Source organism: Ciconia boyciana, chromosome 8, assembly GCF_034638445.1.
Source record: "Ciconia boyciana chromosome 8, ASM3463844v1, whole genome shotgun sequence".
Lineage (NCBI taxonomy): Eukaryota > Metazoa > Chordata > Aves > Ciconiiformes > Ciconiidae > Ciconia > Ciconia boyciana.
The window spans coordinates 44,346,916-44,373,778 of NC_132941.1; the positions used below are offsets into that span (position 1 = coordinate 44,346,916).

The 26,863-nt window shown below is 45.6% G+C and overlaps 2 protein-coding genes across 5 annotated transcripts in view; one reads left to right on the top strand and one right to left on the bottom strand.

The window, feature by feature from the left end:
* The window catches only part of PIK3AP1 (phosphoinositide-3-kinase adaptor protein 1), a 44,841-nt gene extending 34,736 nt beyond the window's left edge, over positions 1–10,105 (bottom strand). The window contains exons 1-2 of the mRNA XM_072871099.1: positions 9,829–10,105; positions 3,537–3,953 (exon numbers count right to left, since the gene is read on the bottom strand). Of these exons, the coding sequence (XP_072727200.1) occupies positions 3,537–3,953; positions 9,829–9,841 (430 nt within the window). The 5' untranslated portion in view covers positions 9,842–10,105. The remainder of the gene's footprint in view (positions 1–3,536; positions 3,954–9,828) is intronic.
* A 4,283-nt stretch (positions 10,106–14,388) lies between these two features.
* On the top strand, positions 14,389–26,304 carry NOLC1 (nucleolar and coiled-body phosphoprotein 1). 4 transcript variants are annotated; one of them, XM_072870478.1, is made up of 14 exons: positions 14,389–14,533; positions 14,641–14,696; positions 14,831–14,955; positions 16,545–16,660; positions 17,444–17,585; positions 18,111–18,214; positions 18,918–19,068; positions 19,957–20,097; positions 20,520–20,609; positions 21,941–22,087; positions 22,308–22,868; positions 23,268–23,380; positions 23,765–23,845; positions 24,132–26,304. In XM_072870478.1, the coding sequence occupies exons 1-14, from the start codon at positions 14,423–14,425 to the stop codon at positions 24,288–24,290; spliced, it is 2,097 nt and encodes a 698-aa protein (XP_072726579.1). In that variant the 5' UTR covers positions 14,389–14,422; the 3' UTR covers positions 24,291–26,304. The 4 variants fall into 4 exon arrangements, with proteins under 4 accessions (XP_072726579.1, XP_072726580.1, XP_072726582.1 ...); XM_072870479.1 differs by having other exon boundaries at positions 14,834–14,955; XM_072870481.1 differs by lacking the exon at positions 23,268–23,380 and having other exon boundaries at positions 24,132–24,270.
* Positions 26,305–26,863: the final 559 nt, after the last annotated feature.

The window sequence follows — 26,863 nt, forward strand, 5'->3', positions numbered from 1 at the left end:
CCACAGCCTAACAGCTGCACTAGAGGCAACAGCATAGCCTGAGCAGGGCCAGTGTGCAGGCTCTGGAGAGGTATTTGCCCTCACCATGTCCTGTGTCATATGCTCCACCAGCTCAGGATTCAGCTATTAGGAAGCTGAAGCTCAGTCATTTTTGCATCAGGCTTAGTTTTTCAATGTGTGCTGACACTGCTGTTAAGATGTACTGGTGAACACGTGTGGAGAGAAAGCACTTCCCAGAGGAAGACACCCAGACAAATCATTTCAAAGATGGTTATAAACTTTCTCTGCTACATGCTGTAGGAATTGAGGACTGCCTTACCCAGGAGAAGTTCACAGTCTGCTGTAGAGAATGGACTTAACTGAGACCTTCTAAGAGCTCCTGACTTCAAAGCCTTCATCTAAAATCCAAACAGTGAAGTCCTGGGAGCAGAGCACAGGGTGCGTTTCTCTATGGGAGAGGTCTGCTGTCACAGACACTCTTACTTTAAGTCACTCATGCTGGGGTTGACTGCAACCAAACTATAAGGCAGATGCTAATTTTGTATTACCAACCAAGAAGCAAGTTTTCACAGTTTCACCCAAAAAGGGAACTATGTACACCTGGGGCTGTCTTCTCTTCAGAGGAAGCATCAGAACATTTGCATTTGAGGCCATTCACAAAACTTGGTCTACAGAATCACACGATGGAAGAGGTCACCTAGTCATTTTTTTCCCCATATAGAGGAAGGATCTGATACATTCATCCAAATACTTTTGTCATGAAACCAGCCTCTCTTAAGTAGGTTCTTCCTTCACAAGAGTCAGAGTGACAACGGATGGCTTGCCTTGGCAACTGCTCTGATGTGCACAAAGAAACAGCCTGACATTACCCAACTCTTGCATGCAGCTGACAGCTCACATCAGGTAGGGCTCCCACACCAGTAACAGAAGTCCAAAAATTCTGAATCTTTGTGTACCAAACTATTTGTAAAATGCTACAGCAGACTTGACAGCAAATGAGTTTGTTTTTATCTCAGTTTTTCTCTCAGTCAAATATTTTCTAGAAATACTGAAGTCAGTTTGAGATCATGTTCAAGTGAGAAAACAGAAAATAAGCTGATTTTTTTATGTGGAATCAACAACAAAAATCCAAAGCACAATCTCCCCTTCAAAACACCATTTACATAAAGCTAAAGCACAGTTTTTTTCAGCACATGCCAACTTTCAGCAGAGGACACCTCTGGAGAAGGACTCTATGTCCAGCTGTGAAAAGTCAGACTGTAGCGCCTTACCCCAAGGAAGTTTTGCCATAGATGTATGGCAGACAGCCCACCAAACAGCCAGGCACATGAGACATACTTCCCTGGCTGCTCAGACAGACAGCATAGCGCTACCAGCAAGACTCCCCTCTGCCCCCTCCCAGGGTGGGCTCCGAGAAGTACTGGGAAGATCTACCGCCCAGGTCCCATGGGCACAGCCCCCCAGCTGTACAGAGAGAGAGCTAGCTCACCTGTGGAGAACCACTTGTGAAGTGGAGGAAGAGATCCAGGTCAGCTTAAGACAATTCATTGACTGCAACTGACATCAAAGGGAGGGGAGGCTGCTCTTTAGTTGACAAGGCTCTGCATTCAGTGCACCACTGCCAACAGATATGCTTTCCCAGCACAAAAATCAGATTTTGGGTGCTTCCCTTTGACAAACACAGCTTCTCTCTATAGGGAGAAGCAGTTGATCCAGAGTGGTTTCTAGCTGATCCCTTCCCATGCCCGTCCCCTTCCCTTCCCCTCAAATTCTCTTTGATTTTTAATGCACCCAAAACAAGGAAGATGGGTGAAAGCCTCTCACTAGTAGGGATCCACTTGGCTACGTGAAACCTCCCACTACAGCCAGTCCATCTCATGAAGGACAGAGACACTCACACTTCCTGCTCCACCCGCAGCCCAGGAAGCAGGAGTCTTTCTTCTGCCCCATGTTGTGCTTTGTGCACTCAGAATGCAGCAAGCCAGAAGAGACTGGCGAGAGCTGGCTCCAGGAAGAGATTTCAGGATCAACATCCCTTTGTACTCTCACACACTCTTCAGCTACACTAGAACTTACTCCTACTCTAGCTTAGAATAACTCCGACAGTCCTCGGACATGTTAAGTAAAACCATTAACACTAGTAATCAAGGGAGATGTTGTTTAAACCTCCCTAACTTTGAATAGCATATTTAAAATCAATAAAATATTCAGTACTGTGCTCTAGACCCAAGTTTGGAGGAAAACAGTAACTAAACTTTTACTTTTGCCAGAAAGTGTCAGAAAAGCTAATTTAATCTCTGGTCAGTTTCATTTTTCAGAGTACGAAAGCTCAGCCACTATTTTCTGTCTTGTTCCAGGTTCAAAGCAAAGGAGCCAGACTACTTTAGTCCTAGGTTATCCATTGGGAAACCAAGACGTTTTAGGAGTGTTTGAAAGGGAGATGCAAACTTTAGTTTATGCAGGTTTTTAAAAGGTACTAGGAAACATCTGTTGTGACCTAGTTACCTGAGAATGGCCATCTTCAGCACAATCCCTAAGTCATCTTTTTTCAGGGGGACTGTTTTGGCCAAGATCATGACTTTCAAAATTTATTTTTACTGTGATAAATTTGTCTTCATGATTATTGCCGTTGTTATCCTGGCATAAAGCACCTTTATGCACCCAACACTAGACACACTAAGACAACTGCTCTGCCTCATTTATGCCACTAAATACAGATAAATCTTAAGCCAAGATGCAAGCAAAGGACTCCAGTTGTGCTAAGACTGACGAAGAACACTATAACCCTAAGCGTGGCAGTGTCATAAAAACATCGTGACCAGCACGACTTCCCCAGAGCTCTCCATTTCAACAGAAACTATGAGAAAGGAGTACCACACACTCCTCTGGAGCTTAGGAAAGTTCAGACTCTATTAAAACTCATTGGGCTTCTGTAGTATCCAGCTGTTAATACTTCTGTGCTAGTAAGTCCTCTGTGCTTGTTATGAGGTGATCACTTTCAGACTGGTTGGGTTATTTTTAAGGCTATCGGTGCAATTCTCCAATTAATCTCTGCCATTCCATCACAGGTAACAAGCTGAGCTGTTGCCAGTATGGTTATATCTCTGACTTTAGGCCCAGTGCTAGAGAATATGTATTAGACAACCTTATTTTGGTTCTGGTATGACAGAAATGTAAGTCTGAAGGAAAAGATAATTTTCCATTGATTGGGGTCAATAAACTGCAGGGCACAATATTTACAGGCAGAACTTTAAAAATACTCGGTTTTTATTTTCTATTTGCATTCAAAACCAGGCACCTAAGATAACCTCCAAATTCAGAAGTTCTCTGTGAGTCACTGGTAATTAGGGACCAATTGACTAGGCACAGAAAAATTGGCTTGCAAAACTTCCTAGTTTATAAGGGGTTTGCAATTTGCTTTAGTTTTCTACTTCAGTACAACACATTACCAGTGTTAAAATAAGGATAAAAAATATCACAAATCTCCCTCCTCCAACCCCTGACCAGGAAGCGCAACTCCACGGCTGCTACCTTACCTTCTGAAATGGCCTTCTTGACAGCTGCAAGGTAAGCATCAGGCTCATCATCATTTGTGAGTTCTTGCCACTGAGACCAGTCCTTGAAAAAGGTTAAATAGTCATCACAGTCCGTAACACCGCAGAACAGCTTGACTACTTTGTACGGGGGCCATAAAGCTTCCTGAAGGCTCTGCAGGACGGAAGGGAGATAAAAACTCTGCACCAGCTCAGCAGACAGCAAAAGGATGATGCTCCGACTTCTGGTGAACAGGTCCAGCTCCTGGTGGGAGATGGCAGACTCGCCTTCCAGCTGGTAGCTCAGAATCCGATGCTTTCGAATGTGCCGAGTAAAGAGGAAGAGGTTCTGGAGGTACTGACACCATTCAGTGGCGTCACTTGCATATACAATCAACACATCGTATCCTCCAGGGGTTCCTGTACAGGTGCAAGATGATCACAGGGAGGAGGATTAAATTCAAAGCAAGAACTGACCCACAGCTTTGCAGCAAAAAAACCCACAGGCCTGTCCCTATAATTCATGTCAGAAGCTCCAAAGCACTTCAAAAGAACAGTAGATATATCCAAAGTGAGGAGTTCACAGCCACAGAGCAATTCTAAAGGTGGCTGAACTCCTACTTGCATTTACCCCACTAAAATTTAAGTATTTTTTTCATTCTCAAAAACCTTCCTATAAAGAAGGGGATTTCCTAGGTAGTTTCAAGTGAAACAAACCACATGTGGAGATTTACAGATTTAAAGCATGTTGGTAGGAGAAAAAAAAATACAAAAACCCAACCTCCAAAACAAACTAGCCTGAAAAGGGGAGTTCACCTTTGCGAGCGAAGTGAAATAATTTTAGGCAAATACAGGGTCTCTGCAACACAACTTCAGACCATTACACGCTCAAGCAGAGTACACACTAAACACAGCACACCTAAAATAAGAAAGGCCTTTATTTAAATGAGGTCCCACAACGCTCAGCAGGAAGTCACTATGGCTTCCATGGTGTTAGACATTTGCTCTCATTGCAGCAGAAAGCAAACTGCCTGCAAAGTATGTATGCAACTGAAGGGTACACCAGCCCCAGCACTCACAGCACAGCAATCCTGTCATTCAGGCTTCAGAGACACTTTGCAAGCCCGTGTTAGAGTCCTTCCCCCAGAACTGTCATACAAAGGTTTCCCAACCATTTTGGCATGACAAACCCCCTCTTCAGAGGGAGAGAACTAATACAATAGTGGTGGCCATAACACAGCCCAAAATATGCTTGACAAAGTTGACTTATTCCATAATTCTCTAGAGACAGTTCCTACCCACACACTCCTGCATTTCTGTGCTCTGGAATGAAAGCACTTTTAAAACTCTTTCCAGCTTGCTAAGAAGATCACGTGCAGATTGAACCAATATGACATGATGCAGTGCTCTCCCACCAATCTCAAGAAAAAACTTTTAAGTGTAAATGTAATTCTCCCATTCACCTGTGAAGAAGTTTACCCAAATTTGAGGATTACGGCTCTGGTCCCATGGTAAATTTCAGTGCTGAGCATTTCAAATCTTATTAGCAAATTGTCGTCTTCTAATTCCAGTTTGACTCTTTGAAAGTGTCAACATTTCCAACCCATCTCTATCCAGAAGCAAGCAAACAAAGGCAGATTTCTCTAATTAAAGTAGAAGGCAATGCCTAAAATCTGGCATGCCAAAAAGAGCATCTGCAGAGAGTGAATTTACCAGAATTGCCTATGACAGTTTTGCAGTCACCTTATTAAAATTCAACCAAAATTAAACAGCCTCCAAAGACTCCATTCTGCCACCCTCCCCAGAACCTTCACTAAGAAATGAAGGCTGAAATGATTAGATTATGGTACCCCAGCTCTAAACCATACAATTACCACCTTTAAATTGTAGTTGAGCAGAAGTGGTACAGTTGAGAAGTAAAGCGTGGAGATGTGCTCTGTGCTCAACCTATAGTGTTATGGTTACCTGCATAAATGGAAAGTCTCTAGCAGTGAAAGGATGATGTCCTAGCTATGAAGAACACAGACACTGCAGTTCAGCAGTATTCACTAGGACGCCTGCATGTTTCTGTGTGAATACAGCTCCTGAACCCCAGATGGAGGCTTGTAGGAGACAGCATTCTCAATGGAGGGGATCCAGCAAACTCATGAAGCAGACAAACAGACCCAAAGCCTTGGGACCTTTAAGCCAGGAGTGCAGAACTGCTGTGAAAAAAGATGGCTTTCACACCAGTGAGAACACTACTATCGCCAAAATATCACTTCGGGCTGAACACCACCTGACAAAGACAACAGAATCACATGAGCAGAAACAGGAAAACCAAAGAGAATTCAGGAGGTCAGTTGTTTTATTCTAGAAAGGGAAGAGTACCAGAGACTTCTGCTTCCAGTGCCACGTGCTGATTTACATGGAACACAGTGGGAAAGGGCAGCACAACTATCTGCCCAGAACAGAGCCCACACGCTGCAGCACAACCAGCTCAGCCCAGCCTCGTCAGATGGGGAGACAACGCAGCAACTCTCTGAGGTGCGCCCAGGGCTCTTAAAGTCCTACCCTGGCGCTTTCTGGGAGAAGTCCCACCTCTAGACTCTAGGGAAAGCGGCAGTGGCCTCCAGGGCATTTTAACCTTCTGTAAAATGGAACACCTAATCCTACCATGCATTTTTAAAAAGAGCACAGCTTCTGCAACTAAACCTGTTAGAGAACAGGCCCTTCTCCAGTCTTTCAATGAAAGGAAGCAGCTGTGCTTGGAGAGGATGCAGGGTGGGGGAGTCATTGATTTCAAACATGCCTTGCGCTGTAGGGGCACTAAGTATCCGAGAAGCCTCTCTTCTCCAATATGCAGGCAAAAGATGCAAACTTGACAGACTCTCTGCAAGTTTCCCGCCAGCATTTATACCCCCAGAGACATCACCACCCAGTGCAGTATAGCCTCTCCACCCAGTAGGAAGGAACTTCACCTAGTGTTTAGGAAGGGTATTGATTCCCTAGATAGCACTGCTCTACTGGCATGCCATTCCCCTTAACAGAGCTGTGCCAGCTCCTCTCAGGCCCTCTTACCTCAACTCCTATAGCCTTTTACACTTCCAGGATAAACTGAGGAACAATGCTTTTAAAAGGAGAACTGAGAAATAAAATTACTGACTCCACTTTTAGAGTCAAGGAAACTCTCTATGTTGATAAGCAAAAATACTGGAAGTGGGTCTTGAAGAGCTAAATAAGCTTAAGTCAGCAACGGGACTGTGCCAAAGAAAACAAAAATCTAGAAATAGTTTCAATTACAACATTATCTTTTTTTAAAAGAAGGATGACACAGGACTCACTTTCCTGGCTTACACTATTATTTGTCTAACCAAATACCTCCCTTTGCAGCATGAACTACTGTCCAGTCCTCAGGGAAAAGTGTAATAAATGGAGAATACAGAGTGTTTTGGCAAGTTTTTCCCACAACTCTTCACACGGCAGTTACAGAAAAACTCACAGAGCATACCTCAAAGCACAATGTATACTCTGCCTATTGTACATATATAAGGAAATCCCTAGGTGAACACCAAGCATTTTGTTTCTTTAAACCCTGACCTCAGATGGATGCTTTGACAATGTGTTCAACAGGCTGGTTTTGGAAAAACAAACACAAGGAAGCCTTCAATTCAAGTAAGAAAGATATGAACAGTATATGCAATAGCAAGATGAAGAAAGATTTGTGCCAGCCAACTGTTTCAAAAATCTTTCATGCTCTGAAGTGTAATCTAGTGTAAATTTTAACAATACCTTGTTTCTATATTCCTAAACTTAGGGTATAAAAGTGACTTTTGCTTCTGTTTACAAAATGTCAGCGCTATTAATAACATTGCAGGCATGTTTAACTATTTTTTTCATAGAAAACCATCCAGGTGTGGTTCTGTTCCAGTTTGCAATGATAAAACATAACTTTTGGACTCCTTTCCAGCTGTAACTGCCTCTTCATTGCTTAGTTGCATATTCCATTATAGAGCAATGATAAAAGACTGATAAGATTACAAACCAGTACTGTAGAAATGCCTAAGGCCTCTAATTGAGGTAGAAGGCCACAGATTAGCACAGAGACAGAACATGATACAAAGCTTTCCCTAGCTTATAAACTGCATGCAGAATGGAAGGGGATGAAGCAATTCAGTCAAAATCACAGAAGGCCCATGGCAAGAGAATAAAAGTATCCTACAGTGACACAATATATCATGCCTTCATAGTCCCTCTCTCAGACGCAAACAAATCAGGCTCATCTTCGGACCATGTTTGGGAGTAGTGAGGTGACAGTCTTTGAGTTCAGAGCAAACGTGGGATAGTGGTTTATGGCCATATTGTAATGTTCTGATTACCACTGAAATAGCTAAAGAATACTGTGGGACGCTGGCATATCAGCTCTGGGTAAGACTACATTTTGCCCACTTAACACTTCCCAAACTTGAATCAGATATCATCAACTGGTATTACCTATTATTTAATTCTACAAGCCAAAAGGATTGACCTTTTTCAATTTACAGATCATAAATAGTTTTCCATTGTACTGATGGGTCCCCATAAAACAAATTCAGGGCCTCTAATAATACACAGCTTTTCTGTGTCACCTTTCACATCCCTCTCCTAAGTAGACCATGGCTTCTCATTGTCCACAGACCAGGTAAAAAACTGACAGACAAATCCTTTACTCCAACTCAGATGATCATATGCAGTTGCAAGCAAATCTGTTTTCATCTGCTAGATCAAATCCACCTCAAATTCTGACTAAACGAAAAAGTGCTACATTTGCTTTGGGGTTCATGTGTATGGAGGATACACAAATATGGCAGTCCAAAATATCAGTCCTTGATAGAGGAGGTTCCACTTCCTATGAAAGACAATTGCCTATCATATAAATGAAACCCAACCCAAGGTGTCTTAATAATCAAATTCTTAAGAGAGCGCGCACTTCCAAGGCGTTAGAAGCTGCTGGTGAACCATTAACAGAAGTCCACAACACCTTTCATACTTCAGTGTTTTAAGTGTGTGTATTTAAGTGATGTATGAGGAAATGAATGCATTCTTTGCCTAGCTGGAATGCATAATGAAGTAATAGCGATCACATGCAAGCGAGACCTCTTACTTTGACTAGAATAGAAAACCTTTGCTTTATTTAAAGTCTGCAGACGAGCAAGAGGAAATAGCAGAATCAAAGCAGATAAAAGTTTTGCAAACGAAACTTCAGTGATAGGAACACAAGATTTGCATTACGATATGTGAACCTAAAGTTGTTCTACTTTTAAGAGTCTCTGTGAAATCACCTTCTGTTTATAAGGAGAAAAGTAGTTTTGCCCACAAGTCTCCTGAGGCCTCTGCTGAGCTTATTTTTACATCACAAGGAGATATGCGTCAGTGAAATACTAACGTTACTTCACACCCTGAGAATGGCACGTTTTTCCTTTTTTAGATAAAACACGTACACTTCCCTGCAGGGAGAGGAACTTGCAAAGCAGGGCACTAGCAAGACTTGCACAATAGAGGCTAAACCCCTCTCCCCCTGGAGTTCGCAGCTCTATTCTAACCAGTTTTACATGCACATGTTGGCGAAAACATTTTCATTGATGGCAACCCAGCTCAGTTTGTTTGTGATCCTGTGCCACTGTGGCCAGGTGCATCAAGTCATACCCCAAAAAGGAAGTATGCAAATGTAGGGGGATAAAGCAGTATTTAGGAAGAACTGACTTCTCTACAAAACATCACAGAAAACCATCTAGGTGGTAAAGGCGGAGCAGGGACAGATTCCTCTACAGAATACCCTCCCTCGGAGCCAGCTGAGCTGCCAACCCGAAGTGCACTCACGACACAGGAGAGCTTTGCCAGCACCTGCCCTGAGCACAAGCCAAGTGAAGCAAGATAAGGTAGAAAGCGGCGCAACCTGGATGCGAACAAAGGAGCCACTACTGCTTTGAAGAGCACGGGAGCTCCCCTAAACTCGGGGAGGGGACGCTCCTTCCCCTTTCCCCGGCAGCGGAGGAGCGCCAGGGGCCAGCAGCGCCGCGCAGCAGCACCGCCCCGCGGGCGGGAGCGGGCCGGGAGCCGCGGGCTCCGCCGGTTCCCCGCTTACCGGCGCCAAGGCGCGGGACAGCTCGCTCACGGGGCTGGGCTGCGGCGGAGGGCCTCGGCTCGCCGGGGCAGAGCAGGGAGCAGCGCCCGCCCGGCCCCGCCGCCCCCAGCCCGCCGCCGCCGTGCAGCACGGCCGGGCGGAGAAACCCCGCCGCTCTCCCCGGCTCCCGGGGCGAGCAGCCGCGGCACCTACCGGGGCCCGCCATGGTCCGGAGCAGGCGGGAAAGGGGCCGCTCCCCTTCCCTCACATCGCCGGCGGTGCGGCTCGGTGCGTCCCTCCCGCGGCCACTTCCTCGACCCCGGCCGGGTGCTCCGTCCCGCCGCCCGGCCCCGCGCCCCGCCCCGCTGCCCCGCCGACCGGCCGGGGCGGGAGGGCGGCCCGCGACGCCCCCTGCAGAGCCGGGCACAGGGCAGCTCCTGTCCGGCCCCGCCGGCCGCTGCTTTCAGCTCCGTTCGGGCCGGCGGTGCGCCGCCTTCCAGGTACACGGCGGGATTCCCTGCCATAGGAAGGAAATTGCCTCTTCCAACTGGCCCCAATCATATGTTCCATAGGCGGCCAAGGAAACAGCGCTACAGTGAGGAAAAGTTCTGTGTTACGCTGATATAGAAACGCCCTGTCCTTAGTCACGGGAAACTTAGATCAATGGTTGTGGAAGAGAACAAGCGAGACCTGCTTTATGCACGCCCTTAACTTAGGCTTTGACTTCTGTCTCCTATGAGCAAGGAGTTTTATTTTTTCCTAGGGGAAAAACAAGTTGCTCCATAGAGAACGAAGCAGCTTGATATTCTGTGTTTTTCTCTAGAAGATGCAGTATTTTAACTTAGATTTAACAGATTCCATATGACTGTGCTCATGTTTGAGTACAGAGAAAATAAGCAGCAGAAGGACACTGTCGGAGTTCAGAGAGGACTCAATTTTGCCGCTGAAGACAAAGCAACAGGTTCTCCCTAAATAATTATTTCAGACTATTCCCTTGCAAACTCGGAAAACCCACTAGCACTGATTTGCATCCAGAAACATTTCCTTGCTGAGAACCAGTGAAGTCTTTCATCGTTGCACTCTAGTAAAGCAAAAGCAGATTCCTTGCAATCTGGTTTCCCAGTCAAGACAGTCACTCCCAAGCGGTCGGAGGACATTCTGTGTGCAGCTTACTTCATGTCACAGACACTAATGTTAGAACAGAGCTGGTTACAGACAGTAAGGAACAGACTGTTTCCTACTAATCAACTCTATCTTAGAAGTTGGTCAAACCCTCCAGTTACCTCCAAATCCTTCTTTACCCAAAACCTACTTTAAGCTTACAAACTGTGTGCCACAGCCTGTCTTCCAAAAACAGTGTTTGCTCCCACAATAAGAAAGTACTAGGATAAAAAACACTTCCTGATGACACAGCCTTATGAGAAACTGCAGGTATGCAGAGAAGAAACCAGCACTTTCCCATCTGAATCCTCCTGAAAATGTACAATAGAATAAAGAACATCTGGGCACTGGAGAAGTGTGCAAATACAGAATCTACATGGGATTTATGTGAGGGACAAAAATTTACTAGTTGGAAACTGGAGTCTCTAGCCAAATTCTTTGACCATATGGAATAATATGCATATATTAAGAACTAGTAAAACAGATGGATAACCATGCATATGACTTTATAATGATTTTTCCACATTATTTCCCTTGTAAAGCTGTTTATCTTCTAAATTCCAGAATAAAAAGTTAAAACCAAAATCATACCTCTGATGTTAGATGAGGATTTCAACATGCTCCTTGGAACAGGCTTTTAAATTATTTTTCTCTTTAAAGCCTTGCAGTATCATACAAAGGACTAGCAGAGTCAGCTTCCTGCTTAGTGAGAACCCATGGGGCTTCTCCGTATGTATCAGTGTCACTTAGGATGCTATGTATTTTATTTAATCAATGCAAAGCCCACAGGAAACCTCTTTAGGGTTTAAACTTCCTAAGCTGCTAAAGTGAAATTAATATGCCTCCCCAAAGGAGCTTAAGTAAAGTAACTGCTACCACGTTGTTTCAGCAACCTTTACCGCAACCTCCACCTGAAAACTCAGATGATAAATTGAGACAAAAGCCCCTTCACACCCTAGAACATTAGGCTGGCCTAAGGGAGAGTTACACAGCTTGTAATGAATTAAGAACAAAATGAGGAAATAGAGGGAGCTTTTCATCCTCCCTTGCCCAGAATTGACTGTACAAGTCTTAACCTTCGTCCCTTCAATTCACTGCAGCATGTGAACACAGTTGCATTTGCAGCATTATTTTCAAGGGTCTGTCTTATCCCTGTCCAAAGAAAAGGAGTAGATTGCTCTTTCCGGAGCCATTGCTTTTTTGCTAGGTACTTTTGACGGGTAACAAGGAAAGGATTCAGCAAGTGTTTGAATACCCATGCCATCTCTCTTCATTTTTTCTTGGCCATAAAAAGAGTGGGAAGAGCAGAGACCTCTCACGGGAATGCTCTCTTCTGAGGTGAATAGCTCTCCCTGCAGCCTTAACGAAAGAGATATGCCAGCCAAGGGGAAGGACTGAAAAGACCTATGAGGAGTAGGTGAGGGGAGCAAAGGAATTCACAAGCAGGGGCATAAATCAGTTGAATTTGCTTGCTTTTTAGATCCCAGGATCTCCCACTACTGCCTTGGGGAATACAAGAACAAAATAGCTTTCCTTGCATGGTTACTGCCCTGCCAGGTCATCTGGAGAGTTGCAGGCACAACACAGGGGAACACACCTAGACAGCCACACACACCTCTGAAGAGAAGCAGTCACACAGCATCTGGGAACACACCTAACTGGCAAAGGCCTGGCAAGAGAGGGAGACGCTTGCTAACCAGGCGAGAAGCAAAGTGAGCCAGTGAAGCGCAGACAGTAATTTCCCTGGTTCCTCACAGCAGTTATTTCAGACACAAGGACTTAAAAAAAGGACAGTTTACCAGCAACGGCTGCATCTCTTCCTTTCTGATGCAGACAAAAGCACTGAACTTGTGCTGAGCTTTGCAGATGAAGCTTGCAGCTGTAGCTTACTGTGGATGGAAGCTACAAGAACCGAGAGAAATACCGGTTCCTGGAAACAGTTTCCTTTCTGCAACACAGACCTGAGTTATTCCATACGTAACAGGGGCAGGCAGGATCAGGGGCATGTGAAAACAAAGTACACATATTTAACAAGCCCTCAGCTGAACCTCCCTTTTCTACACTACAGGCACCTGTACCAAATGGCAGAATCTTACAGTACAATCTACCACTACATGAGCTGCTTTTATTTCCCCAGCACTGCAAATGTGGCACTTTACAGAGACACCAGCACCAGGGGTGCTCTGCTGGGCACAGAGCCTGCCCAAGTGTGTGTTCAGCAGGCACTACCTAATTGCACCAAGAGGGACAGACCCCCTGCACAGCAGGGCACAGCAGTATTTGGAGATGGTTAAGAGCAGAGAGCTAAGTAAAGGAGCTAGGGGAAATGTAAAGACCATTAACACGACCTACCTACTACTGCTTGTTTGACCCTGTGAGCCCTAACTCAGGACTTTCAGTATAGACTCTCTTCTTCCTTTGCCCTCCGCAGACTTTATGGTACACTCTATTGAAGAGGGTCAAAAAAAGCCCCATCACAAAGGCAAGGAGAACACAGCACCCCATTCATCAGAGAAAACCTTCAGTTTCACAGAAGAAAAAACTTCAGTGAAGAAATGACTAATTTAAAGCCACTGCAAGATACAATAGCTGAATGAAATCTTCTTATCAGGGTCCTGAGTACACTAACAGGTCATGCTTGTCCTGATCAGCTTCACCTGGGGCTTCCACACGCACCCTTTGCCCATAGGCCCAGGAGCTCCATTTAAGCTCACGCCTGGTCTCCAGTAGTTGCCTGTCCTATTTTATAGGTGTACCTGTTTCAAGTCCTATCTCCAACCTTACCTCCTTGATGCCCTTCAAGCCTATGCTGTAAGTGACCTTATCCCCAACTCCCTCTCTGGCTCCATCTTACAGGTAGTCCCTTTGTACCCACAGTGTTCCTTTTATCCCAGCACTTCTTCTGGCACCATCTCCCTTTACTCTCGAATAAATTCTAGAATGTGGATCCTAGACCTGGTTCATAGCTCACCTTTCCTGGGACTACTGATGAATCTTGTCAGTATCTGGCTCTGCCTGCAATGTTCAAGCTATGTACGACTGCACCCTGTTGGTGAGGATGCTGCCAGCACTGAGGCTGCCCACAGCTCCCAGTTTGTTCTCCTTCACGGAACAGCCCTGCTCCTTCCGCTCCCTACCATTCTCCTTTCACTGATCATATTTAAAATGGATTACAAGTAGGAGTAGACTGATAGGGAGGAAGGGGGTTAAGAGGATTGAAGTCTTCCCTCTTCCAATGTCACATGCACGCTCCCGAGTTTCCCTGTAAAGACTGTCCCGGGTTCCCATCTCCTCTCCGCTGCGGGCCCTAAGCCTGCCTTTGCACCACATGCAGCCTTCTCGCCCTACTTCTTGCCTTCACCCAGAGGCGGGCACCGCCGCCGAGCGGGGCCCTTCCCAATCCCCTCACGCCGGGAGGACGGCTGTGCTTCGCGCCTCCCTCCTGCGGGGACCGGCCCCGCCAGCAGGCCGCCGTCCCCGGACACCGAGAGCCGCACGCCACAGCCCGCCTTCCCTTCACCACGCCCCGTCACGGTCCGGCCAACATGGCGGGGAAGGCGGAGCCGAGGAGCTGCGCGCGCGTGCGCACGCCGGTACGTGGCGCTGCGCGCGCGTGCGCGCAGGCAGCACGTGGCGGCGGGGCAGCATGGCGGAGTGGCGCGCGGTGCCCAGCGACCTCTTCCCCTTCGTGCTCGCCTTCCTGCGCGAGAACCACTTCGAGGGCGCCGCGCGCGCCTTCGCCAGGGAGGCGCCGGCGGTGAGCGGGGGGGGCGCGCGGGGGGCGGGGGGGGGGCGGCGGCGGCTGGGTGGCTGGCTGGCTGGCTGACTGACTGACTGACTGACGCGGCCTCTCCCTTGGTCTAGAAGGAGCAGGACCCCAACGCAGCCTCCCTCCTGGACATCTTCAGTTACTGGCTGAAGTAAGTGCCACTCTGGCGGCGGGGGCCGCGCTTACTGGGCCCGGGGGCGGGGAGTGGGCTCCGCCGCGCTGCCGGGCCCCCGCCGGCACCATCTGGCCCTCGCCTCGTAGTCCCTAGCTCAGCCATTCTCCCAGTAGGTCTCCAGCGGCCAAGAAGAGAAAGTTCGTTCCCAACGGCCCCCAGGCGAAGAGGAAGCCGTCCTCCAGCAGCGATGACAGCTCCAGCGAGGAGGACGAGACGCCTCCAGCCAAGAAACCAGGTGGGGTTTGTGAGCAGTCCTGGGGCAGGCCAGGGTTGTGTTTCACATTGGCTCCTCACCTGGATATAGAGCTCAGCTTCAGCGGCTCATTTGAGGTCCTTCAGCAGCTATGAGGGACTGGGTTTGTATTCACTGATCTTGTTTCTGGCAGGTCTTTTGCCCATGACACATCAGGTATGTTCATCCTAGCTAAGGGGGATCTCTTATCCAGTTATAACTGAAGCATATCACGGTTTGTGTTTGCTAGAAGGTTTTAGCCATTCAGTTTCTCTCTTTTGGCTGAGACTGGTGAAGGCATTAGGCTATATTGAGTTTTGAAGGTGCTATTGAATTAGCACCTTCATTACCTTGTCTATATTGAGATTCTGCTTTCCAAACACGTGCTAATAGGATATCTGGGCAGGGTTACTCCTACTTGCTTTGGCACTTTCAAATTATGTGTTGATTTAAATATTGAGTGAAACTGGTTTTTGAGTGCATGTAGATTGAGCTGGTACTCTCTTCATGGAAGGTAGCTACCTCATTATTTTTTTTCTGTGCTATTTTCCAGGGACTCTGTTTCACTGAAAGCTTTAAAGAATGGTTTCTCATCTTGCTATTGTAGGAAAACTGATTCAGGTTTTATAAGTGCTTTCACATTTGTTAAAGTATGCATAATTTGACAAAACTCCTGCATGGCTAGGATTTAGCAGGCTCCTCTGTATTGGTGGGCACCGTGACCTGTTTGATGCAGGGCAGTTGTACACGGTATCCTCCAGTTCCAGAGAAATGCCAAGCATCCTTACCTGCTGCTTGTGTGAGGTTACTACCCTTCTTTCTCTCAAGCCTGTGTCCTAGTGCTATCAAAAAATACATCCCTCCACTGCACTTTGGTATGTGGTGAGCTGTATTTTTCCCTTTCTATCTGGAATTGTTCTTACGCCTTGCCTTAATCACAGTGTACGCAAGTTTGTGTGTATCTAGCAGTAGATTTGTGGAAGAGAAGGCATAGACAGGGAGAGGGAGAGACACAGAAAGAAAACTGGTCTTCAACCTGAGCCATCCTAAAGCTGAATTTGCACTTAGATCTGATTTTTATTTGATAAGGACAGTTGCAAATATAAATTCAGGCAAAATGATTGCATTTACTCCACATTATTAAAAAGCAATCAGTAACCAGGAAGGAGTAGATCTGGCTAAGACATGTTAAGCAAAGTATCTGGAACATTAACACAGCGTTGCCGTGGTTCTCTTTGGAAGTCTGTGCTTGTTCGGCGGGTTGTTGTAAGCTGGAAGGTGTGCAGACCCAGCTAATGTTATCTCAGTTTGTGGGGACATTTTTCTTGTGGGGTGTCATTTTTGGTGATAGAAGTCTGCCCTTAAACGTGTACGTGACAAAGACAAAATCTAGAGTTGGTTTTATCCTCTTGCCTACCCATTTTGGAGTCTTCTGCCGCACCTTGCTCAAGGAACAAAGTCAGTGTTATGAACTTCAGTCATGGTTTAATGACCTTAGTATATCCTTTTGCCCCGATACACACTAGTGCAGGATATAGGTACATGAAAGTTGTGAATTAACTTCATCAATGTGTGCTGTCCCTTATTTGCAGCTAAAGCAGCAGCTGTGCCCAAGGCAAAAGCAGTTCCTCCAGCCAAGAAGGCACAGAGCAGCAGCGAGGACTCCAGTGATGATTCAGACTCAGAGGAGGAGAAGAAGCCAGCAAAGGTCAGCTTTTCTTTCCTACCTCTTTAATGTATGTTTGGCAGTGATGGATACTAGCAAATTTGACCAGCAGAATTCTCTCTGAAATTGGGCTCACTTTTCCTGAACCTTGAAGTGCCTAGACTGCTGCAGGTGCAATGCAAGAAGATATTTCTATAGTGGATGGTGTGCCATTTGGACTGGTCCCATGAAAAATTAATTTCATGTCCAGCACCCGTTTGTTTCATATCCAAGTCTGCTCCTTGCTTTTATCCTAAGACTGCCAGGGCTTACTTTTTTTGCAGAGAAAGATCTATTTACAATCACTAAAATAAATTTGATCTTTTTCTACATATATGTGTATATATAAAAAGAGAATCTTCTTTTTCCTTTTTCTTGCTGCAGTCAAGGTCTTGAGAAGTGGGGGGCGGGGGGGGAACGATGTCAGCATACACTAGAGGAGACCAACCAGAGTTGCCCAGTCAGTATTTTCAGTCTTCAGACTAGTGTGATTTGGAGAAGAAAGAGAACAGTGCCAGCTGCAAAGCTGCCCCATTTTGAGGAGGCAGAACTGGAGACTGAGGTGCAAAGGAAGTCTCCCATGTGCTGCTGGGAAGTTTCCCAGAGCAAAATTGTTATCCAGGGATTTTCAGGCCCTAACCATTGGGCAGAGTGGTCTTTCTGAGTCAAAACGGTAACCTCTGTGAAAGACAGCTGTTTATACTCTCTGTACGTGTGTCCCCCTTATTAGCCTCTTTTTCTTTTCATGGCTACAAGGGCTAATCAGTTTTCCCTCCTGTTGTTTAGAAAGGCGCAAAACCCGTGGTGAAGCCAGCTGGAACCAAAATCCAGTCTCAGAAGAAAGCAGAGAGTTCCAGCTCTGACTCGAGCAGCTCAGATGAAGAAGCACCAAAGAAACAGCCACCAAAACCAGCAACACCTAAATCAGGTACCTCTTATTGTATATCATGAGTCAAAGTGCAAAAACAAAAAAGCCAGGGGAGGAGTGATGGGGGCTGTACCTACATGCAAAGGCATATGTATTAACATAGCAGTCTGAAAATATGCTGTCACTGCCATTTGCACTCCAGTCCAGTCTGCTTCTGACATGGAAGAGATGTAGAAGTGATTGCAAAAAAAAATCTGGTCCCAAATGCTGCATTGTTTGCATAAGTAGCTGTAATCAGCAACCTTAACTGCTTAAGTTGTGCTTCTGCCAGTGTCTTCCCCTCAAAGAGAAGGGAAGATCTTTACTTAGTCTTTAGTCCTGGAAGTTCCGATGAGCTAGAATGGACAGTTTTCTGAAAACTTTCTCTAAGCATGCAGTAGGATAAAACAGTTTTGCAGTACTGCCTTAATTTGCCCCATTGGCTTCCTGTGGTTCTTTTCTCTCTGTGATACTTAATGCTGAATGTAATTACCCCTCATCTACCATAGCATATTTTCTAATGTCCCTTTTTACTTATCTCAAAAGGAAGTAAAGCTGCCCAGGCGGCCGCCAAGGTGGTCAATGGAAAAGCACCAAGCAGTAGCAGCAGTAGTGAAGACTCTGATGTGGAAAAGGCTGCACCAAAGAAGGTAAATTAGACCATGAAAAACTTCATGAACATTGTAGAAGTCTAGTAAGACTGGGTATATCTCTGTCTTGCAGGGACTGTGAAATGTGTAGAAAAAGGCACAGATTACACAGATGCTGAGCACAGCATTTGTGGCTCTTATACCTCCTTCTCCTTTATACGGTGGGATTATGTGTTCTAGCACCTCTCCGTGCACTGGCTTTCTTCCCTAATACCTCCTTACCGCTTCCTCTGCTCCTTCCTTTTACAGGAAAACACCTCATTGTGTCATAACCATATTGTAGTCTCCATTATATGTTCACTTTTACATGACTCTCTTGTGCTTAGCTATCTGTAACTTCGAGTTTTCCACTAGGGGGTGCTTAAAAATGTTTTTTGCAATACAAAAATAATCATAGTTGTGTTTAATCAAGTGGCAGTTGCTACCATTTCAGTCAGTTCTGTGCCCCTTAGTCAGAGGAGCTCCTCATTAGGGATTCATGCAGCAGGAAACAGCAGCAGAGTGGCCAGAAAGATCATGATGCTCATGTGTTTCCTAAAATTTAATTTGCATTTGAGAATCTTCGTTAATCTTTCTCCCTTTGTCTTCAAAATTTGCTCTCTTAAGTGAGGGGTAAAGTTAAATAAGATCCACATCCAGCTGTCCCCACATCATTTCTGTAACTTCTTTTTTTAATGTGTATTTCTTTCCTTCTTGTGATAAGGCTGTTCCCAAGAAATCACCTCTGCCGAAACCTGCAGCCACTCAAGCATGTCCAGGAAAAAACAAACGTGCCAAGGAAAGTTCTAGTAGTGAGGACTCATCTGACAGCTCAGATGATGAAAAGCCACCTGCAAAACAAAAGCCAAAGTCTGGTAAGTACTAAATACCATTGCTGCTACATGGGAGGATGCTTTCTGCTAGTCCCGCTGTCCCAGGAGAAGTGTGTGCAGGGCACAGGTAAATCTTGCTGCACACAAGGTTCCAGGTGGTGCCGGTGGTGGTATCGTGAACAAGAAATAGAGCAGCTCTTTTCATGTGTACTGTTGGGGCTAAGCTTACAATTCAGCTCCTCCCTCAGCAAGGGATGGGGAGTGAGAGATTGTGACAGACTCTGCTTGGTTTGCTGCATGTCTTCTATTCAGGTAGCCTTTAAGTACATACTACTTGCAGGTTTCCTGTCTGCCAGGATTTGGGAAGTAATTTGCCAGTAGTTTGGTTATTCTGTAACTGCAGCAATTTAAGTTTTTTTAGGTTTTTTGTAAAGTGTCTAGGGCTGTTCAGTTGCAGTCCAGCTGATGGGCTAAATGGGCCTCTGTTCAATATAGTATAGCACTTTTAGGATTCCAGTAGAGAGCTGATCTGAGTGGAGGATCAAGCATCAAAACTCAGTCTGATTCTCTAACCAGAGGATTTGAGAAGGCAGTAAATTAAAACAATCAACAACTAACATCTCTATTTGGTTTTTTTCTGAAAAAGTTTGGCAACACAAGCTCCCATTCTTTTAAAAGTGCAGAGAAAACTTGTGCAGAGATGGTTGGGTCAGCTGAACCCCGAGAGGAGAGTTAAACTCACAGTAGAAACAGGAGGTAGCAGTGGGGTCAGTGTAACCTTTCAAATTATAAGCCAGTATCTTTGATTGTAGCTACAGAAGGGGAATAAATGGAACCAAATAGCAGAAGTGCTTTATTCTAACTACAACAAATCTCATGTGCTGTTCGCATTATCATGCAGGCATCTGAATGCTGTGTCTGTCTTCATAGGTCAGTACAGTGCTGTACCACCTCCTCAAGCTACGCAGACAAAGAAAGGCCTTGCCAAGGCTCCTGCAAAAAAGGCTGAGAGCAGTGACTCTTCAGACAGTAGTGATGAGTCAGAGCAGGTGCCCCCAAAGGGAGGAGCAGGTATGTTGTGAGGAGAAGAAGCTGCAGAGGACGTACTATGTGGTGCAGACATGTTTTGGCAATGTCTTGGTTTCCTTGGAAAAGCCATTTGACTTTAGTCTGTGTTGCTGTTTGCTTCTCTGGAAGCTTCTGATTAATTTGAAGGTGTTCCAAACACCACCACTGTGTACAACCTGTGGATCCAAACTGTGTGCAGGTTGGATTAATTTGCATGTGTTGGTTTGAAAAGTTATCAGGATCTAGTTTAGCAGGAGTAAGCCAGGCACGTTACTGCAGCTGGCCAGGTCCTTGCTTGGCTTCTGATGTGCTGGCTGAATGGCTGGTACACTGAGAAGGGAGGTTTTTCACATCTGGAAAGGTTTGGATCTTGGGACAAAGGTTTGGTGTGGATGTGGCTTTTAATTTTAAACTTGCTTTTGCAGGCAAAGCAATAGTAGCTAAAACAATCCCTGGCCCCCAGAACAAAGCTATGACTACCAAGAAGGCTGAATCCATTTCTGACAGTGACTCAGGTAATTCGAGAAATAATGTTTTGATTTTTTTGTGTTAATGTTTTTATTGGCCAGGTTGCTGTATAGTGGTGTATCTGCTAAGATCCTTAGCGTATGAGCTTGAAAGCTTCCCAGTCTCCATAGCTAACGAGGTGTGAAATTGAAAAACAGCAGCCTGCTATGCAGAGTGGAGTTCTGACCATGAGACACCAATGAGGCGATTGGCAAGTGCAGAAAAGTCTGCATGTTGCTGGATGGAAAGGGTGGGGCATTATGTGTATGAGGTTTCTCCAGGAAGGTTACATTTTTTGAGGATCTGTGTCTTAAGATTTTTGGTTTCTGCTATCTTACTGTGTTTGGGAGAAGTTTCTGAAATAAAAAAAGTTATCGCCATACCAAGTTCAAAATAGACTCAAAAGATGCCTTCTCCTAATGTGACCCTAGAAATGGGGGCAGTGTGCTTTGTATCTTCTGTTGATCAGGTTTAAGGTTTGCAATGCTGTATTTCCCATGTAAGTTCACAAGGTGCTACATTTCCCCTCCAGGTTCACAGTGCTCATGTTGTATGTCTCAACATCTCTGGTGCCATGGCAGGGACTGTGGGTGGCAGCTGCCTGTCTGTCTGCACACAGCTAGCACTAGACTGTGTGACCCTTCAACAAGTGGCAGGAGTTCTGTTTTTTCTGGTTTTGTTGCCTAGTTTCTCACAAACAGGCAAGGTTTTGATTACTGTTATTAAAGTGTTCAGAAATGTTGGAATAGATCAGGCTTAGCATTCTAGATTGCTGTGACACACAATACAGAAGCATATTTGTATGCAGGAGTCTCCAGTCCATCCTCAGACTGCTGCTAAACACATCTGCTACAGGAAATAGAAAGCTAAAACAAGATACTGTGCTGTTGCTGCCTCACTTTCTGTGCTTTGTCAATTTTATGTCCTAATTTCTTGCCTGTTCTTTGGTCTTTACCACATAGCTTCTTTTATCGATGTTTCTTCTCCGTGAGTTTGTTCTTGGTGATACCTGTACTTTCTTTTTCTCCAGTCCCTTATTCTGTACCTCTTCTCCTACATTATTCTCCAAATATCTGCTTCCTTGTGCATGCATTAGAAAATAACTTAAACTGCTTGTTTCCACTTCCTCCCAACAAAGCAGATACATGGAAAGATGAATGCTGTCCCCTGACCATTCAAGTGTTCATTGGTGCTGGTTATTGCCAGTTATCTAGTGACTCAGCCTTGGGCCACAACCCATTTTGCTTTTCACTTCCTCGTGAGTTATATATCTGTTACTACTAAAGTAACTTGCACCAGAAGCTTATTAACTTAAAGAACATCTTTTTGTTTTGTTTAGATTCTAGCTCTGAAGATGACAAGAAGAAGGTAGGGAGTAAGCTCCCAGCTAAACAACCTGTGATAAAGCATACTTCCAAACCAGCAAAAGTAGCTGTCAAGCCTGGACAAGGAAAGAAAGACTCCAGTTCCTCCTCAGACAGCTCAGGTATTGGGTTAGGAGAAAAGAGAATTTCCACATGCATGTTGTGCTTGCTCAGACCTCTGTGTTTCTAGGCAGGGTATGAGGGTGCAGTTGGACAGGAATACCTATTGCAGGTGTTGTTTCAAGCAGCTAATGAAGTGCACTGTGTATCAACATTGAATCTGTATGTTAGCTTCACGTTGAAGGAATGGGGCTTAGCCTTGCTTATTCTTTTCCATTCTAGATTCTGATAGTTCTGACAAGAAGGCCCCTGCAAAGCCCACAACTAAAGCAGCAACCCCTGCAACAAAGAAGTCACAAGCTGCCCCAAAGAAAGCACAAAGTAGCTCTGATTCAGATAGCAGCTCCAGCAGCTCTGAGGATGAGAAGAAGAAAGGCACTCCAGCTAAATTAGCTGGCAAAGTGGGTAAGCCAGTGTCCAAACCTTCTACCCCAGCTCCCAAAGCAGGCACTTCTGATTCTGATAGCTCAAGCAGTGAAGAAGAAGAAAAGAAGCCAGCAGTGAAGCCAGCCACCAAATCTACAGGGGCAGCAAAAGCAGCTGTGGGGAAGAAGGCAGCTGCTTCTAGTAGTAGTAGCAGCTCATCTGATAGTTCCAGCGAAGAGGATGAGAAGCCCAAAAAGGCAGGGAAAGGGGCACAGAACAATTCTAAGACCACTGCCGCCACAGAGAAAGCAAAAGCACCCACACCAGCAGCAAACAACCTGAAGTCTAAGCCAGCTGGTGGCAGCAGTAGCAGCAGTGAAAGCAGCTCTGAAGAAGAGACTGGAAAAGTCAATGGAGGTATTACCTACAGTCTGGGAAGTGGGTCTGTCGGGCAATTTTACTGAGCTAAGCATGAGTGGGAGCCTTTCCTAAACAATATTCAATCTAATCTCTATGTGCTATTAGATTATGCCATCTGGTGCAGTACTGAGAGGGAAGGGCTAGTTTTTAATTTGGTTTGATCCTTTTTGTCTGTATTGCATATCTGCTGGCAGTGGAATTTGTGGTAACATGAAGTACATTTCTGTACAGTTGTTGCCAGTTGCCATCTGTGCATGCACAAGATTGTTAGTGACAGCAAGGCAGACTGCTGCAGGACCTTGTCTGTGTTGAGTGGGACACCATAGATGATGCCCCATTACCTTCCCCAACACTGCAGTTACTCCCTTTGAAGTTTTACTGCTGTACATCTAACAGGCACGATCAGGAAGAAACAGAAGAGGGAAGATGTTCAGGAGCCAGAGACACCACACAGTAAAAAGGCAAAGATCAAAGCCAAAACACCACACACAGTTCCCAAGGTGAAACGGGTGAGTGAGTGTGGACTGTGGCGACTGGTGGGAGAGGCATCTCTGCCTCCTGAACAAGTAAGCTTGTTTTGGGGGAGGTTGGGCCCGCAGAATTATTTGTATTTTTGCTCCCTCCTCAAGCACTTGAACCTTGTCTGGAGAACTGTAAGGAGTGCACATATGTGCATAACATTATTCTGGCAAAGGTTGATTGGATATGCTTGCACAGGAGCATCCCTGAGCTGCCTGATCTGAAGAAGGGGAAGAATTATGAATCTGAGAAACACTTAAAGATTGAGGTGACCTGAACAGGGCTCCATATTTGCAGGGCAAGAAGGGAAGGAGGTTGTCACTAAGGGAACATCACGTGTGTATGCGCTTACTGCATCTTGTTTTCTTTAACAGCCAGCCTCTCCATTCCGCCGCGTAAAGGAAGAAGAGATTGAGCTGGATGCCCGTGTTGCTGATAACTCATTTGAAGCAAAGGTAGGGCTAGGTAGTGCCCAGAGTGGTAACACGTGGCCTCTGCAAATACATGTCGGCAGAGCAGCCTTGGTGTGCTTGTGGGCAGACTTTTTGCTGGGAACTTTTTCCACCAGGAGGTGCTGTTAGGAAGGGCGTGAGTGCCGGCAGGAGGTGCGTGGGAGACTGGTACCAGCTCCAGTGTTAACATACTGGTGTTTGCTGGGTAGGATGAAATGCAAAGCATTGCCTGTACTTTCTTGGGTACTGCCCTGAATTTCTTTTTCCTCTCCCCTTTCATCCCTCACAGAAAGGAGCAGCTGGTGACTGGGGTGAGAAGGCTAACAATATCCTGAAATTCACTAAAGGCAAATCTTTCCGCCATGAGAAGACAAAGAAAAAACGAGGCAGCTACCGTGGGGGCACTATATCGACACAAGTCAACTCCGTCAAGTTTGAAAGTGACTGAGAATGTTTCCTTGGGAATTCATAAACCATCTGCTCACCAGAATGGCTTAGATGGGCATGTGGACATTATGGATGTCACGCCTGCCTGGAATGCTACCTCCCCTAGCCCATTGTGGGGCGGGCAGCTCCAGTGTGGGGATGTGGGAGAATGGTTGGATGTTCCCCCTTTTACTTCTAATTCTGGTTTAGGCCCCTAATTTGGAACCATCCTTGAGCTGGTGTCATTGGCACCACTAGGGTGACCTCCAAGACTTAAATTTTCTACAGTCTTATTTTAAAAGGCTGGCAGTGATATTTTTCATTTCAGTTTCCTGCCCATCTAGTAGGAGAAAGAGAAATCATTCTCCTGTATCTTAATCTTCCACTTCTTTTTCAGCCAGTTTAACTTGGATACCTGTGAAATGGCAAGTATTGTAACTTGCCTTTGGCTAGTTACTGTAAGAGCAACAACTGATTTGAACCCTCTGGCTGTAATCCCCACCCCCACCTGACATTTCAAGTTCACAGTTGCAGTGTGACAGGGTTCCTCTTTCCTGTTTCCTTCTTTTATGGTTTCACCTTGCAATAAATTCCTACCTTCCTTTTCCTTCCATTCCTGTTGAGGCCACTAACCAGAGTAGTTGGAGAAGCAGACTCTAAATACGCCTTAGTCATTGAGTAGCTGTATTGTTTGTAGTTGCAAGTTGGGGGCTGTTGTCAGAAGGCCAAGGTCTGTAGTACTACTGTGGCACTCGATAACACTCTCATTGGGAATGTAGCTGGGGAGTGGAGATGTGCTGAAACGCTTGACTGCATGGAGGTTGTGATCTTTGGCTCAGTGGGAAAGGGTAAGGAAGCAGAGGAGATAAAGCCCCATTTTCTACCCAGCTCTGGTTTTTGCTGTGTTTTTGTTTCAGAGGCTCTGACTGCAGTGTGACATTACTTCTTGTTCTCTGAACATAAAACATGCGAGCTTAAGCTTATTCCCATCAATGTGCTGTGCAGCTTGTTAGGAGTCGAGATGAATGTATCATTGATGCCTTAAATTTCTTTTCTTTGTTGGATCACTTGCTCTTTGAGCTCTTTTCCATCTGTTAAATCCCTCTCAAGAAGTAAAATGCCAGTTTCCCCATAGCACTAGGGCAAATAAAGCCTAGTGCTGTAAGGTTTGAAGTGTTAGCTACAAGCACATGTTCAGTATGGGGAGCCTCAAACAAGTTCAATAACTTGCAGCCTAAACTGAGTTTTCATGAGCAACTGAGATAATATAATGGCTTACTGCTGTTGAGAGGAGGGCTTGCTTTCCCTCCAGTTGTGTGACTGCCTCCTTATTTCTGGTGCAACTCACATGTGCTAGAAAATGGTTCCTCCAATTACTTTTTTCCCATTAGGTGAGTTAAGTTAATTCTCGTTTGTGGAGTAGTCTTCTGAGCCCATAGCCAGTATGAATTGAACAGCAGCAGGGCATGTTTGGGAAATGGGGTAGTGGGCTGTGAGAACTGCTCACCCATCTCATGAAACTGCCAGCCACTGAGAGAGGTTATGCAGGGCCTGATTTCCATGTTTCCATTCCCTCCTCAAAGGGTGACAATGAGAAGAGCCATGTTATTACGGGGAGCTACATTTGTGTGCAAAGCAGTGTCACCTAATTGGGGCTTGGATGAGACTTGATGAGCCACCCCCATATACATGAGCTGCAGCTTGTGCCGATGAGCATTTTTCAGGACTTCCCTTCTGGCGTGCACAGGCACACTGGTGCTTGGATTTTAGGCTACAGTGCTGAGGGGCCCAGGAGACCATGGTTATTAGAAGGAATTAAAGGTTAGAGGCCAAAGGAAGGTGGGAAGAGAGTCTTTTCTGCCTAGGGATTTGAACATCATCTTGCTGCTTCTGACTTGTCATTTGCCCTCTTTTTATCGGGAACTTACATTTGGAACTCTTAAACTTTTTAAAAACTTTTATGTTTGGGGGGTATTTTAAGTGTGAGCATACAAATGTCTCAAAATAAAGATTGCTGCCTTTGTAATCTGAGTGGATCTGATAGTTAAAGGTGTGGAATAGCCGGTGGGAAAAGGGAGGGTATCAGTGCTGGGGGTAATGCAGCACTGACTCTTGAAGGGGTAAGTCTGACTACACCTATCTACAGCCAATTCTTGTCTCAGTTACATGCTCATGTGCCTGTAACAGGTCTTCAGAAATGAAAGGTGGCCTGTGCAGCTGGCTGTCGAGTGACTCTGCAAGAAATTTGGAGAAAACGGGTGGAAGAATATTTACCTACACCGAGACAAACTGAGGCTGCTTGAGTCCCTTCACACCAGAGTATCTTGTTAGGTCTTCTCCAGTATTGCTGCCACGTTAGCTGTATGGCAGCTGGCAATGTAACTTAAGTAGCACCAGCCTATGGGAATAAGAAACAAATAGGTAGAACTGAAAAATTCTGTATGTACCTGGTTAAAAGAAGTAAATTGTGTCCCCTGCGATCTGCTCTGTGACGTGTGCAGATAAATGAAACTTACTAATAGGTGTAATTCTTATTTTTACCCTTTGTGCAATGATTCTGTGGAAAGGTTGGGATGAACAGAATTGCCAGGTGGA

Coding starts and splice junctions, on each gene's coding strand:
- NOLC1 (XM_072870478.1), top strand. CDS start 14,423: ATGGCGGAGTGGCGCGCGGTGCCCAGCGACCTCTTCCCCTTCGTGCTC. Junction 18,215..18,917: donor AAAAGGCTGCACCAAAGAAG/GTAAATTAGACC, acceptor TCTTGTGATAAG/GCTGTTCCCAAGAAATCACC. Junction 19,069..19,956: donor AAAACAAAAGCCAAAGTCTG/GTAAGTACTAAA, acceptor CTGTCTTCATAG/GTCAGTACAGTGCTGTACCA.